The 16,571-nt window shown below is 39.1% G+C and overlaps 1 protein-coding gene across 2 annotated transcripts in view; it reads right to left on the bottom strand.

The window, feature by feature from the left end:
• The window catches only part of kif3ca (kinesin family member 3Ca), a 50,029-nt gene that overhangs the window by 12,555 nt on the left and 20,903 nt on the right, over nt 1-16,571 (bottom strand). For both annotated transcript variants that reach the window (XM_042503323.2, XM_088089735.1), the window contains exons 2-3: nt 16,013-16,133; nt 13,124-15,079 (exon numbers count right to left, since the gene is read on the bottom strand). In XM_042503323.2, the coding sequence (XP_042359257.2) occupies nt 13,124-14,533 (1,410 nt within the window). In that variant the 5' untranslated portion in view covers nt 14,534-15,079; nt 16,013-16,133. The remainder of the gene's footprint in view (nt 1-13,123; nt 15,080-16,012; nt 16,134-16,571) is intronic.

Raw genomic sequence — 16,571 nt, 5'->3', positions numbered from 1 at the left:
TTTCATGCTTCTGGTTACAGCGCCTTTGGTTACCGTGGAGATTTAAGGCCTGAGGTCACAGTGATGCAATCTGTCTTGAAGGGCGAATCACACAAAAACGCACACATATGTTGACACACATGATAGATGTTCTGAGGGAAATGATCTACAGTGAATACAGAAAAGAAGAAAGACTGAGAGACAAGAAATGGGAAAGAGAGAGAGGAGAAGAAGACAAAAAAAGAGGAGGGGAAAGAGAGTAAAAAGGGGCCCGAAAAGGGCAGACAGGGGCCATGACCATTTTGTATTGGCCACATTCCAGTCTCCAGGACCTTATACAAAAAGACAGTGTGTGTGTCAACAGTGTGCAGCCTATACGTTCTCTATTACGAGCAGACTCACACACTCAGACTCATGCAGAGAGTACAGTGGAGTCCTTCAGAGAGGATGCGTCTGCAGCAGGTCTTTACAGAAAGACTCTTTGTTTCGAGCTGTCTTTGTGTCCTACGTGTGTGTGTGTGTGTGTGTGTGTGTGTGTGTGTGTGTGTGTGTGTGTGTGTGTGTGTGTGTGTGTATGACTGGATAGCTGCTCTTTGTGCTTTGTCATATTCTTTCAGCTTCATTAAAGGGCTTATTCATGTCACACGTTTTCTCTCTCATGCATCCCATGTCTCTGCCCCCTGACAGGCTGAATGTAAAGATACAAATCCTTTACAGACTTTTAGAACCAAAAAGCACAACTTGATACTTTCTACATAGGACCAGGCACATACACCATGCTATTATCTTGTGAAGTAAATACATATTCATGTTTTAACTTCAGTAGAAGACAATAAGATCCATTCTGAGTCTCACTGGGTTCATGAAACTGTGCCAAAACATCCATTACATTAATTCACAAAAGCAGCAACATCCAATTAAAACCTAACAATGTTTTGTTGCACTGTGCACGTTTACACTGAGTTCGTATGAGATAACAGTTGCACTCTTTTGGACTAAATTAAGTTAAATGCTAAAGAACTGTAATCTTTTTTCCCCAAAACAGCTTGGGCGAAGGCTTCATGTCAGTCATTTTGTAAATAAAAAATCACCAATAAAAGCTACTAACACAAAAACACAACCAGAAATGTTCCAGCAGGAATATGACACAAAATCAGGAGGACTAAACAACATCAGAAACAAAGCTGATATGTTTCCCTGCTGTTAGCATGTAGCTACATGTAGTAGTGTATGTAATCACTGATGCACCTGACATTTAAGAAATATGTCACAAGCTGACGTCAGCTTGTCTTAAAAGTAGAAAAAAACCCTGTTATAGACAGAGAACTCAGAACAGCCTGAAGCATGAGCTTTTTATTTACTTTTACATTCGTTTACCTCATTATTTGAAACTTTGGCCACATTTGATATCAATATCCAAGATTGTAACATTACATGACAGAAAATAAAAGCATGATAGGTCCCCTTTAATAATAAGCCTTTGCAATACATGCAATGTTGAAATTCTGCTTTCTAAGATGTGGAGGATAGTCCACAGTATTAATTAATCAGCCTTGTTGTTTTAAGCCAAAATGGAGATGTCTTTAAAGTGCTCAAAGAAATGTGGATTCTAACATTTATATTTCCATAACTATTCCATCAGCTGATGAAGACCATGTAATCTAATCTACATCTGATTTAACAGCTACTAATTGTACCATGTGGTGCCACTCTTCTGTCTCAAATGTTATCCTGCTTTGACGTCATTTCACATTTGAGTTAATTGTCTAGAAGGAAATTAACTTATCTGGAAATTTCCAAGTTTTTTCCACATCTGATTTCCTAGAACATCATGTTTTTAATGTTCAGGTCAAACAGCTATCTCACATTTGAGCTGATTTCACGCATGTGAAGATGAAAAAAAAGATGACGGAGGAGGAGGAGGAGGAGGAGCGATGACTCAGTCAGGAGTCCAAATGACCTTCAATCACATGAGAGACGACCCACTTGTCATTTGAGTCATTATTCTGTTTCCAGGCATCCCTACAGATTGATGTCTCAGTCATGCGCACACACACACACACACACACACACACACACACACACACACACACACACAGATGCAGTCAGGATGTCTGCTGTCTAAAAATGTCACAGCAGAGCTTCAGTTTCTTCATTGTCATTATAAGCCTTCCTGTATCTACCTCTCAGTCCTCAGGAGGCTCAAATTCTGTCCTCTCTGTCAATCTGTTTCTCATTTACTCGATCAATAAAGCAGATTTAATATCTTACGATGATCACTGATTTAAACTTAGCACGGTCAAGGTAGCGATGCAATCATCTCCTTGTCTGTGCAGAAGTTGCCATTGTTCCGACCTTGCTGTTGAGCGGTTGGTTGGTTTGATAAAATTTAGGTTTGTGGTGAGCTGTATGTTGGAGGCACACAACATAAAGTAGGGTTAATAGTTCTTTGTATCCTCCATGACTGCGGATGAAAGCCTGCGAGGTTCTGAGCTGCAGAGTCTGCAGACTGAAGCATTTATAAATGCATCACATTTTTCCTGGAGCTTGTGAGTGCATGTGTGTGCCAGCCTGCATATTTGTGAGCATATGTATAATCTGCCCATAAGTGCACGCTCAAATTCTTTTGGCTGTGACCGATCCATTTCCTGACGGGAAAAGTGAAGAGAATGGGAATGTGTTGCATATTGAGTTAGCTCATCTGCACCTGCCAGCCAATCACAGAGAGGCCAGGCCTGCTGGGAGCAACTGGGATATAAATACAAAGTGACGACAACAGCTCTTGTGTGTGCAGCAGAGAGACAGGAAGCTTGCTGGGAAGAGACAGAGACACAGAAGAAGAAGAGGCGGGAAAGTAAAAAAGACGCTGAGTGTGAAAGACAGACGGAGAAGAAAAGAAAAAAACAAAGGTCAGGTCGTCTCTGGGAGTCTGTTTCACATCAGTCCTGGTCGATGCAAAAACCACTTAAGGAGCCACAACTTAAAGCCTGAAATCTTATTACCATTCACTCACTGTCAGTCATCTCCTGCCTCCACCAAACACAGCAAAGATCAAGAAAGTGACATGAAACCAGCAGACCAGAAACCTGCCAAATGATGCTCATTAACCCTTTGAAACCTGGAGCAACATTACTTTTCTTATGTTGCTTTCATAAGTCTTTCACAAGTATTTAAACTTTTGAAACCTTTGAAGCAAACTGCATTTATGTGAAATGGAGTTGACATTTGCATTATTATATTTTCTAATAATTCTCTCTCACTTTCTTTTTCAGGTAATGTTTTGTGTCACCTTTTAATGACTACTTTCTATTTGCGAGACATTTCTTGCCATGTTGCTCTTTGCCCTTACTCTATGTTTTTAAAAGAAATCAGACCATTAAGTTTAAAGGTTTAAATGCGTATGAAAGGTGTCTGAACACAGAACAAGAAAACTGATGTCGATCCAGGTTGTGTACTCAGATCTGGGCCTGGATCCCTGATGTGAAAGCCTCCTACATCCTGCACAAGTCCGTTTTTTTGTTGTTGTTTATTCAAATTATCTAACTTATGCATGTCAGAGTGCCTTTTTTCTCAAAAGATAAAATCAAAGTGCATATTCCTGTTTATTGTCATTAGGTAATTGCAAAAAGTACTGTATTTGCAAAGATTTGACCCTCTTATAAATTGTTAGAGGGATACAGATTTGGTGAAAAGGTCACATGGCTTCTGCTCCATATAGATCGTCAACAACTGTTTCATTTAAAAGCAACATTGGCCACCATTGTCCTCTATCCCTAAACAAGTAGAATTGTACTTACAACTCTCTTTACACAGTTGGAAAAATGAATAAATGAATTATTTAAAGGCTGTGATAATTGTTTTGCATATTTTATGAGGCTACAGTGGTTACATAAGCAAACTATGACATCTCTCATCCACCCTTTCCTTATACAATAAACACATTTTTAATATTTAATTTTCACATGCAGACATTTCTGGGTCTGTGTTTGTTTTTGTCCTTATTTGAGAGACTGGGGAGTATGTATTGTTTAAGAAATGCCTCTGCTTTCTCTGCTGATCACATGACTGGACTCTCAGTCAGTTTATGAACACACACACACACACACACACACACACACACACACAGAGAGAGAGAGAGAGAACATGCAAACACACATGGACACACACAGAGTTGATTCATCAATATTTTAGTGATACAGCCTTTCACACTGAAAGATGGTAAGCAGTGACGAGCTCTTTCTGTTCATTAGCCAACATGCACATGCGCACACACGCGCGCACACACACACACACACACACACACACACAGGCCGCTCTATCTCTGTACAGACTTTTCCTCCCTCTTATTAGACAGGAAGTCAGCTATATAAACAGGAAACAGTCATTCTATCCCTGATGTGATGCGTGTGCGTGTGCGTGTTTGTAAAGCACATTCAGCATGTTTTTGGATGTCTACTGTAAATTACAGAAGGCTGATATGCAGGAGCGGTGTGTGTATGTGCATGTACGCATGTGTGAGTCTGTGTGTGTTACACTGACGATATTTCCCATGAGGCAGTGGGCATTGTTGTTGACCGTGCATTCTGACTGGCTGAACTTCAGCTGGCAGGATGCAGGAAAGACCTTAATGCAATTTCCTCCAATAACAAAAGACAGCAGAGACTGTAGGATGCATTCATGGTAAAGTATAATAATGTATTTGTTTTTCATCTGAAAGATTCAATTATCATCGTGCCCCGGGCCAAGTTCCCCTCCTCTGTTTGCTGTAAAGCCCGACGATGCAATATCTTTGTTTGGCTTTGTTACAAAAGAAATAAAAAGATCAAAAGGAATCACAGAGAAACAGCCGAGTGTTTCCCACAGACTTTATCTGGGCAGCTTGCCACAAAGGCGTTTTATTTTCAGCCTCACTTTATTAGATTCACACTCTTGAGAGCTGCTAATATCATTTTCCTGTTACCATAAATTAGACTTCAAATTCTATATTTTGATCCAAACTTGCAAGTATTTGTAGTGATATTTTTAAAGCAGTAAACGTCCGACTTTTCATTTAAGACGCATGAAATTGACCTATTTTTACTGTGTTGCTTCTCTGGCGAAAAAGCAATGCATAAAATTATAAACCAAGAGGTAGATGAAGTAGGTTGAGGAAAAGGAGCATGTCAGAAAATGTGAGAAAATCCTTGTAATGAATGGGAATGTCTCAAAAACGAAGCTGTGTTTTTTTCAAGTTTAATTAGTACAGTTAGATGAGAATCTATCAGAATTTTATGCTCAAAACAGAAGCATGTTTCGGGGTATAAATAAGGTATAAATTCTATATACTCTTAAAGGACCAACAGATACTTTTTTAAACAGAGAGAAAATAGAAAGAGATACATGATGAACAGAGAGTCAGCAAGAAGAAGTGAGACGTTAAAGTTTTGACCCAGAAAAGTGGATCTAAGAATAGTCCACTGGAGGGTCGCACAGAGCGGCCTCTTTACGAGAAGCTGCTGCTCGGCATGATGTTCTCAACAATGACAGCACTAAAACCCAAAGGTGTAGTGCTGCCAGAGCCAGCACTTCTTTATTCAATTTAATTAATAAAATATTTGCAGTTTTTAAAATCCATGCAATTTTTTTCTTTAGCATGCAAAGATCCAGTCATCACAAAAGTTATGCCAGAGAGACAATAACAACATATGGAAAGGTCAAAGATGTCATATTGACATTGAAGGATTTGCTCACTGTGTCAACTCATACACTGAGTAAAACGCAAGAAAATATTCCACATTTAAGGTTCTGTATACAACATTAAGCATTAATATGGTAGCATACAACTATTTACTATGAAAGGTCATGAGGTGCTGAACAGGTGGACCCAAATGCGGGAGAATGCCAGCAACAGGATTAGATTGGACTCTGATCCAAGCAAGGAAAACAGTAAACTTAAGATCTCACAACCAAATCACTGATCCAACAAAGACTAAACTATTGCTGCATTCAAATGGCTCTCGTGAGCTTGTAGATATAACATGGGAAGTTGTGTAGACAGCATGCTAAGTGTTCAAGTAGTCAAATCATGAAAACGCTGCTGCTAGGCAACGGCAACATGGATGCTACTGTTGCCATCTAGAAGCCACTGTGGCGAACAATTTAGCAAGCTGGCAAGCTTGGAAAAAGATGAAAAAAGATGAGGCCAGTAGGAATGTCAACATTTTCCTCAGACATATTATAAAATTACATCAAACAACTAAAATCACACTTCATTATCTTGCCATCCACTAAAAGATTTGTGTCTGTGGCCTGCGCCATTTCTGAAAACGTCTGCAAACACATGACAACTCGTGAACTTGGAGCTTCCAGAAAATTTCCACTTATGAGGGGCGCGTTCAAATATTTTATGACCATGGTAAAAACCACCCCAAATCAACACATTATGAAAGCCAAGACTTGTCTGACCATGAGATGAAGTGCAGACTATGACCAACAGAATATACAAGTTGAAATCTTAGTTGATTTATTGATTTGTTGATTGATTTATTGATTTTCCTTTTATTATTTCTATTAACAATTTTAATTAATTTTTAAATTTAACGCTGAAGTTTGGACATTGTGAAGGTGTCACTTTGGCCTCTGGGTAATCGTGAAGGCATTTCTCACTATTTTCTGAAAGAAAACAATCGATCACTTAATAGAGAAAATAATCAGCAGAATCTGTCATGAAAATTATCATTAGTTGCAGTTCTATAAAACCAAAAAAAAGGACTTCCACCCCAGCTAGATACATCACTAAAATCCTGCTTTTACATTGATGCATGAGTCAGATTTAAATGCAGGATTTTCACTTGTAACAGACCATTTTACAGTGTTGTATTGCTACTCTGAATACCTCTACTTCCACCACTGCATATGAATTAAAGCTGGTGGCGTCTCCAGCAGAGCAGACAACAGCTGAACAACAGTTGCACCAACATTGCAGCACACAATCTACAGATGGAGCGCTGCACCTTGGAGGCCAGTTAGCTGACGGCACCCTGCAGAAACACCAGCTGACCGAACGCAGCTTCACAAGGCTGTTTCCTGACCTACTTATATGTTCTATGTTTGTCTAAGTGGATGAGCATGTGGCTGAGAGAGACAGAGGGGAAAAGGGAGAAGCCTTTCAATCTGATTTTATCTATAATTGGTTATTTCTGAGCTCATGTTTCCAGACACTCTTCTCTTCCTGGCTTTCAATCTGCCTCTCTGCCTAGCAACCTGTCTCTCATTGGTTAATCAGAGTGGAGAGAAAAATGGAACCTGCAGAGCGCAGCCTGTGATTGGTGGGCTAATTTCAGTCTAAGCCAGTCAGAGGGAAACTGGGCCACAGCATGTTAGAACAGGCTGATTGATCTTGTTGTAGGATCAGGAGTGTAGGTTTCGTTTCAACACTGGGGGGTTTCGTTTCAACCCCCCATCCCAGCGTCATTTCCTGCATTCTGGTGAATTTTTATGCATCAATTTGTACCTTTTCTGCATTAGGTTACGGTATTAATGTGATGGAAAACACAAAATTCAGGTGGCAGGTGACAATTGAAATATAAAATACAATGGAATAAAATGTAGTGAGGCTCTCAGACATTCTGTATTGCTTACAAATATTTACTCTCCTGTAGATCAACTTTTTTTCATTTAATGTAAGTAATGTAATGTAAAAAAATAACCCATACATTAGTTAACAATACGATAGAGGAATTCTAAGTATATTTATAATTATTATAATCATTTCTTAAAATTAAATTAGACTATATATATGTGTATATACATATATTTATTGTTTTTATGGTGATTTTTTTTCTTTTTGTGCTAGTTTTCCCACTTTTTTGTTTTTATTACTTTTTACTGATATCTTGCTAATATTTGGGTCATTTATTGTTAAATTAAACATTTCCTTCTTTTCATGTTTTTGAAAGAAATCAAGCCAATTGGCTCAGGTTCAAAGGGTTAAATGTGCATACAGCATCTATAGCCCCCCTCTGTTAAAGGTGGGATTATTGCCTCATTATGTTGCCACACCGTTCTGTATGAAAGGTAGGATTGCGAAATGGGGGGACAGAGTGGTTTCACCTTTGAGCCACAATGAAGGTAACAGTGCTGCATCAAGGTCTATAAGGGACAGCTAGTAAAATGGAACTGTAGGCTGAATGGGTGCGATGCTTTAATGACGTGTTATGCATGCAACCCACCATGAGACACTTAAAACTGTGCCCCCTGCTTTGTTAACATTGAATGAAACATTGCATGAAATGGACCAGTGTTGCCAAAGGCACTTCAAATATGTTGCACCTTCAAATTTAAATGCTTGAATGTCTGTGCTGAAATGTATGCAGCTCCTGTACTTTTATCTGTTGTTCTTAAGTTTAAGATCTAGATTCTACTCTGGTGCCCTGTTGTAGGCTAGGATAAAAGCATTTAATCTTTTTTATGTATGCAAAAAAAGAGAAATGACAAACTGAATTTTGAATCTTGAATGTCTTGGGAATTTATCAGGCAGCTAAATAATGATTTTGGGTTTTTTTTATATAACTTAATTAATGTCTATTAATAGGCTAAAAAGATAAGGTAAATATTCTCCAAATATTTTTTTGGACAATAATTAAATGTATCAGGCTTTAGCTACACAGATAATACTAAAAAAGGATCAATTAATTGTTTTTTGGAATAAAAATAATATAAATATATATTTCACCACATTTAAACCTTACATGTTTGCATCTTGGAACAAACAAATTAACTTGTATCTTGCACAACAAACAAGCTGGTTTTCCTTCTAGACCAATAGCAACAGAGCGATGTGTCAAAGACAGGAAATACCTCTTGTCTTTAATCATCTTCCTGCTCGGGGGAGGGAACGAAAAGGACTTGCTGATTCTCAGCGCTGACATCACTCAGCAGCCATACAGTCAGCATCAAACACGCACACAAACACAGACGCACAGCAGCAACAACCCTCTGAACTGCGCTGTGTGATGACAGAAGATTTTATACGCTTTAGCACAAAACAGAATTAGCCCCACGGCGCTTCAGAAGATGATGTGATGAGAAGAAATATGAGATGTCTTGAACAGACATGGACATAAAAGCACTCAGTGTGAAGGGCACAGCATCAGGATATACATTATCTCTGCCTCACGGGAGTTTCCCAGTCCTCTTACCTTCAGTCAGAGAGAAAAAGTGCCACATACTCTGTTACAGATGAGACTAAAACTGAAGACTGCTTACACTGCTCTTAGAAATTAGTTTACTGTAAGTTGGTTTTGCTCACGCCAATGTTTTTGTCAATTTGGGGGGTTTTACTTTTTCTTTTGGGTGTTTGCTTAAGCGTGCATTTATTATCCAACATAAATTGCAAATACACAACTACGGACAGTTATTTCAGCGTGTACTGTTATTTAAGCACTCTTGTATTTCTCTGTATAAATAGTTTTTAAGTGATGTTTCTTCTTCATTTGTCAACAAATCTATGAGAATTACTTTTTCATCTATTTATTTTTTGTTTATTATTTTGGAGGAACGTAAAATTAATAAATTGATAATTTATGTAAATAAGTGCCAGTATGCCACATGCAGACAAAAAAGGAAGATTAAATCATGCCTACACAAGTTGACTGAGCAGGGATAACCTTAGAGCCTTACTGCATTATATTCCATTATATCTCTTTATTTTGAATTGTCACCTGCTGCCTGAATTTTGTTTCCTTTACATAAATTAAGATATTTTAACCATGACTTTATGCAGAAAAATTCACCAAAACGCTGCTTGACGCTCAAAATTTTGCATCACCACAGTCTATGGATGAGATCCTCGCTCCTCCACAGCCCCACTCTCTCGCAGTGGTAGAAGAAGTAGTCAGATCCTTTACTTAAGTAGAAGTGCTAACACAATCCTGAGAAGCTACTCTGTTACAAGTAAAGGTCCTGCACTGAAAATAGTACTTAGGTAAAAGTAAGTAAGTATGATCCGGAAAAATTATAATAATATTAAAAAATACACAAAAACACACGCACTGCAGCGAAAAATGGATTTAAAAAAATAGAAAATACCCCAAACCTTAAAATTGTAAAAAAAGAAAATAAATGTCAAAATTATTAAAGAAATAAATTGAAAAACACAACGTACCTCAAAATTATTTTAAAAATTATAATTCAAAAGGTGAAGAAACATAAAAAAAATCTTAAAAACTAAACAAATAATTCTAAACAAAATAACAAAATGACACCCGCCCCCAAACTTAAAATTATTATTTTTTTAAATATAGAAAAAGACCTCAATGTGTAAAATAAATAATGTTAATATTATAATAATAATAATAATGTTATATTTCCCTCTGAAATGTAGTGTAGCAAAAGTAAAAAATAACATTTAAAATAAAATACTTAAGTAAAGTGCAAGTACCTTAATTTTGTACTTATGTGCAGCATTTGAGTAAATGTACTTAGTTACAAAGTCGAGGCTTCAAAACAGAAGTTCAAAAACCAATTTGTGACTTTACAGTTTGTAGTTATGGCCATTATTTTATACAGTCTATGGATTTTACATACATTGTCATATTGAGATACATGGTTTGTCAATATAAATATGATAAATATTATCATTATTTGTTAATGATCTCAACCATTTTGCCCAGCCCTACGTGCAAAAAAATCTATCACAGAGGAGGCAAACCGATCAATGCTGTCCACTGACAACAGCTTAAATAGATCACAGTGTAATGCAGCCACAGTACATGCTTTTCTAAACTGGGAAATCTCTCTGCTATTCCACCAACACAGATTGCATATTACCCATCACACCTCTGCTCTGGGAGCTCTTAGAGGCATGCTGGTATGTTGAGGGAAAAGTAGGAACACAAACCATTTTTAGTTAAGCACTACATTGCTCATAGAAAACACCAAACATCCCCAAATTGATGACAGAAAAAGAGCAGGAATGCACACTCAAAATACCTCTTTCCTCCTCTCTTTTCCTCACATCAGCAGCTCGGTGAGCTGATCCAGTAGTCTCTCATGTTTGATGGCTCAGGCTGCAGCTATAGACTGCAGTGATTCAGTCATTCTGCATGGCTGACTTATCGACTGGATACGGCCATGAATCAGAGCAAGTAATTAATGCAGCTCAGACTCAGTATTTGATTACTGCCTGTGCGTGAGGAGGGCAAAGAAAGAACTGACATTTTAAGATACAATGGTCACCAGTTCTTGTCTGGACATATGAGACACCCGACCAATATGCGGAGAAAGGGCAGCACACACATAGAACCAGTTATCAGGATCACTGGTGATGGAGTCAGTTCAAACTAGTCATCATAAATGTTTATATGTGGAGATTTAGCATCAGTAGATCAACAAGTTCCACCACACAAAGTGGTTTTCATGTAGAGATTAGCAGTTATGAAATATTTACACTCAATAACTGCGGAAAGTCACAAAGCAAGTTCAGTTTAGTCTGGCTCTCCTTATCTGGCTTCACTGAGCCCAACATTGGTAATCCTGGATAACCAGTATCATGAAGCTGGTTAACAACTTTTATATAATTTAGCAGCAAGCACATTCATATAAACAGTTGCTAGTTACCAGTGACATCCTCAGAGTTAAGTACTTAAAGGGATAGTTCAGATCGTTTAAGTGGGGCTGTATTTTTTCCCTCTTTATCTTGCCATCCAACAGCAATGATGTTGTATGCCCCTCTTCAAAACCAGACTTCATTGAGAAACATAGTCATTTAACATCGTTAACACTGGAGCTGCTGGACTTCTGCTGCCTCAATCATTTAGTTTGTTTGTGTTTTTGTGTGACTTTGGCAATTAAAAGCTTTCATTTAGGTTGACCAAAGTCATATAATAACACAAACAAACCAACTGATTGAAGCAACAGTAGACCTGAAGCTGTCATGTTCAGTGAGCTAAAAGTATTGTTTTTCTCAATGGATTCTGGTGGTGCTGATGAGAAAATGTATCGAGTCTTACTCATGTCAAATTCAAAATAGCCGCCCACAGGCTCCACCAAATTAAACATGAGCGACCTGTCTTGTTGTACTCACTGTTTGATGATCCAGGGTGGTTTTCAACATTTGTTTGATTTGACTGATGTGTGGAGAGTTGTTGGGTTAGGCTATAAACACACTGCAGAGCCTACTTTTTTGTAGGACAATACAAAAAAAGTTCAAATCAACTGGGTAATAAACAAATTCATCAAACAATAAACCAAGATTAAACCAAACACACACTGACTGAAGACTGTATTCTCATGGCATTTTCCATAGTTGACTCATTCCAACATACCTGCCTTTAATAAGAGGCTCCTGAGATGCCAGGTCAGGTGACACTGTGTACTTGAATTACTACCACAAACTTCCACTTGGTGCTGCCAAATTATCTACATGAAAGTGAATTTTATAAAGAAAAAAAAGGAAATTATAACAGTTTGCTGGAAATGGCTCTGAAAGAATGGATAGGGAACTGAAGCCATTGAGAGCTTCTCTGTAGGAACAGACTGTCTGTGGCAGGGTGAAAATATTCTCAATACAGTAAAACTGATTTTTTTAGTACTTTTTTAGGTGGCTAAAAGATCTGGACTATCCCTTTACTAGCTAGTAAAAATGAAATTGTGATAACACCTGCAGGGAGATTCATTTTTTTAATTAGATATGAAACTCTTAGTGTTACTGTCCATAATGTTCCCTAATAACAGCTCATCAGATTATCACACATGAAAATCCCATGAACCACATGTTCTTAATCTGACTTCCTGGATTTTGTGAGTGCGTGTGTGTGTGTTAGTGTGTGTGTGAGGAAGGGAGAGAAAGATGACACCACAAATCTATTTCATTGAGAAAATGGATCAGAAGTTAGTTTTTTTTCCTATTGCTGTTTTTGATATTAAACAACCTTTAGAGCAATCCAGATCAGATTATGAGCATTAATTGATGTAGTGGTGGCTGTTCAATTGCCTCCATGTAAAATCAGAGCAGAGCATTATGGGTAACTGCTTTGCATCTTTGTTGTTTGTTTGTTTTGTCATAATCTGATTTTTTGACATCTATGCATGTTTACATTTTGTCTGCTTTTGTCTAGAATAAATGAATGTGGCTCCTGACTGGACTCACAGGTTAAACTCTCACCTTGTACTTGGCGGTCAGTTGCTCGGTGGCTTCTTGCTCCTTCCTCAGATCTCCCATCATCCTCTCCTTCTCCCCCAGGAGCCTCTGCTTCTCCTCCGCCAACATGAATTGATCTTCTCTGATGTCCTGTTTCTCCCTCTCCAACCGCTGCTCCTCCAGCTTCACATACTCCTCTGCCTCCTTTTCTGCCCCCTCATCCTCCTCACCCTCCGTCTCCTCATCTCCGTCCCTCTCCCAGCCCTCGCCATCCAGCTGCTCCTTCTTCTGTTTGCTCCTCCACTTCCTGTGGTTGAGCTGAGCTCTGAGGCGAGCAATCTCCATCTGGAACTCGCGCAGCAGGGCGTCCTTGGGATCCTCGTTGACTCTGGGCTGGTTCTGGATGTTCTTGGCCCGATTGGCGTAGCGTAGCGTGGTAAGGGTCTCATCGTAGTGCTGGGGGGCCGGGCCTAAGGTAGCGACCATGACAGTTTTTGCATTCCCGCCCAAAGAGTCCTGCAACAGCCGGGTCAGCTTGGAGTCCCGGTATGGAACATGCCCGCTTCGCCCATCAGCCAGCGCTGAGATCACGTTCCCCAAGGCTGACAGGGAAAGGTTGATCTTGGCTGCCTCTTTCAGGCGCTCTCCCTGGACGCCTGTCTTGGCTTGGCGCTCGCTGCCAGCAAGATCAACCAGGTTGAGACGGCCGACCCGAATGTGTTTCCTCCCATCTGGACCGGGCTGGCTACACTCCACTGTGATCAGAAATAGAGCGTGTGACCGAGATGAGTGTTCATTCATGTCTGTTGCCCCGACCGCCCTCGCCTGATTGCCAACATTCATCACCTCCTCGATCTCCTTGATGCTCTTGCAGACACACGACGTAAGGTCACGCACATAAACACCAGACTCTGGACTCTCCCTGAGCTCCAGGGCCCTGGCGCTGCCATGGTTGGGGTCTAGGAGATCCCTGACCTCCTCCAGATAGATCTCGAGGTAGGACGCCCGCACCAGGTACTGCTTATCAGACTGCGAGCGGGAGATATGTGTGAAGATGTGGTCGAAGGCGTTGGGGATCACACCACGTTTCTCTGGGTCCAACCATGCCCCCTGCATGGTGTATGTCTTCCCAGTTCCAGTTTGTCCGTATGCAAATATGGTGCCATTGAACCCTGCGAGCACTGAATCTATCAGCGGCCGCACGCTCTCGTCGTACAGGTCTCGCTGTTTGGAGTTTGCATCATAAACGGCATCGAATGTGAATGTTTTCTGGGGCTCGCTGGCTGGTGCTCGAGGGTTCCGGAGGATCACCTGTCCAAGCCGCAGGTCCATCTGCACGATGCCCCCTGCAGGCCCATTGGACTCCTCTTTCTGGTTCAAGGGACGGCATCGAACTACCACCTTCACTGACTCACTGCTCTTGTTTTTTGACATGACTGGTTTCTGTTTCTTGTTGTAAACTACAAAGAAAATGATTTATAAAATCCAGATCCAATTAGGCTTTATGGTGTCTTTAATCAGCCTCCCCTCTGCTTGAATAGTGTAACCATCTATTTTCATTAAATCATTAATAACAAATTCAGTATGGCTTCTTGATCATATCATAATGGAAAACAGCTACAGTGCCTAATAACACTCTTCTTTTATAACAACACACACAAAATGAAATATCTAATGGCTAATTCCCCCTCCTTATTGTCTGTAATATTAGCCCACAATTACACAGACGGTCAGCAGCTCTCACGCGCTGGATCGACGCTCCATTGCAGATTCACGTCCAGATTCACTCGGTGAAAAATAAAATCCAACAACGCGGATAATAAAAACATTCACGTCAGATATCACACTCATATCGCCCTGGTTTTACACGACCGGTAGATCCGCTACACACCGCTGTATGCATCCTCCTCTCCCCCGCTCACTGATGCTCCGAGGCGGATTTGCGGCTCTCAGTGTGTGCGGAGAGACGGAGCTCCCCTCCTGTACCCAACACACACACACACACACACACACACACACACACACACACACACACACACACACACACACACACACACACACACACACACACACACACACACACACACACAGTCATTCAAACACCACACCCCACATCACTGCGGAGTGGAACAAAGGATCATGGGAAATGGAGTTTGGTCTCAGGGTCGAGTTGATATTTGTCCAAGACTGCCACCAAGACAGGACAAACTGTCTGTTAAACTCACATCTATAATCGGAATATATATTTTAGACACTTTACACTGTGATGCTCCAGCTATCGCAGACAATTAAGTTAAAACTGTGCATTTTCTTTTTATCTTCATTTAAATTGCTGCACCATAATCTACACGTCTTGTGCAAAATGTAAATTTTCCTTATGTACATATGTCCCAGGGTTTCTATGTTTTCTATAAAATAAGGCTTTTTCAGTTTGAATCATATTTTAGATACTCTGCACTAGCTGTTGTTTTTGTGTAAGTATCAAAATAACTTTCTATTAAATTTTAATAATAACACAAAGAGACAAAAAAATCTAAATTTCATATAATTCACAATATATGATCAAAATAAAACCGGTGTTGAATACTTTTGTGAGGTTTAGTTTAATTCTTTAGCTGAACTTGAACATTTGCATAATGTGTTTAAAGCACTGTTTTATTTTTTGTACTTAAATAAAAGTCTACTTTAGATGAACTGCAGAGAGAAAAGACACTGTCATGGATGAAATCTGCTCTAAACGTAAAAAACGACACACAGCACTCTGACAACATTTTGAATTAACTGGGATATGCGCAAAATTCTGTGACATGGCAGCCCTACAATTGAATGAATTTAATTTAGATTGAATAATTACATTGTAAAATCTTTTGGTTTGTCTTCAAAATATATAACCGAGGGCGCCCAGTAGCTCACCTGGTCGAGCAGGAACCCCATGTACAGAGGCTGTGTCGTCACCGCGGCGGTCGCTGGTTTGACTCCAACCTATGGCCGTTGCATGTCATCCTCTTCCTCCCCCTTTCACACTTAAACTATTCTATCAAATAAAGCACAAAATCATTTTAAAATTAAAAAATCTATAACTCATTGCCTTGAAAAAAATTAGTAAATATTAATTCTGTTTAGTTATGTTTACTCTGTATGTTAATGCCAAGTTTACTTCAATTAAACTTGCATTTACTTGATTTTATGGAGTTCATGCAACTTAAAAATGATAAGTGAAATTAACTTGTTCTTTTTCAGTTTCGATAGAGACAGTTTGTATTTAAATGAATCCAGATTTGTCTTTAACTGAATATTATCTGTTATTTCTATATGCAAAAAAATCTGATATATATATATATATATATATATATATATATATATATATATATATATATATATATATATATATATATATATATATATATATATATATAGCTCAAGGAGGGCTTTCATCTGCAAGGAATTACAATGAAATTACCTGTAATACAAT

Source organism: Plectropomus leopardus, chromosome 16, assembly GCF_026936395.1.
Source record: "Plectropomus leopardus strain MGB_pleo_1.0 chromosome 16, ASM2693639v1, whole genome shotgun sequence".
NCBI lineage: Eukaryota > Metazoa > Chordata > Actinopteri > Perciformes > Serranidae > Plectropomus > Plectropomus leopardus.
This window is presented reverse-complemented; position numbering and strand designations above follow the sequence as displayed.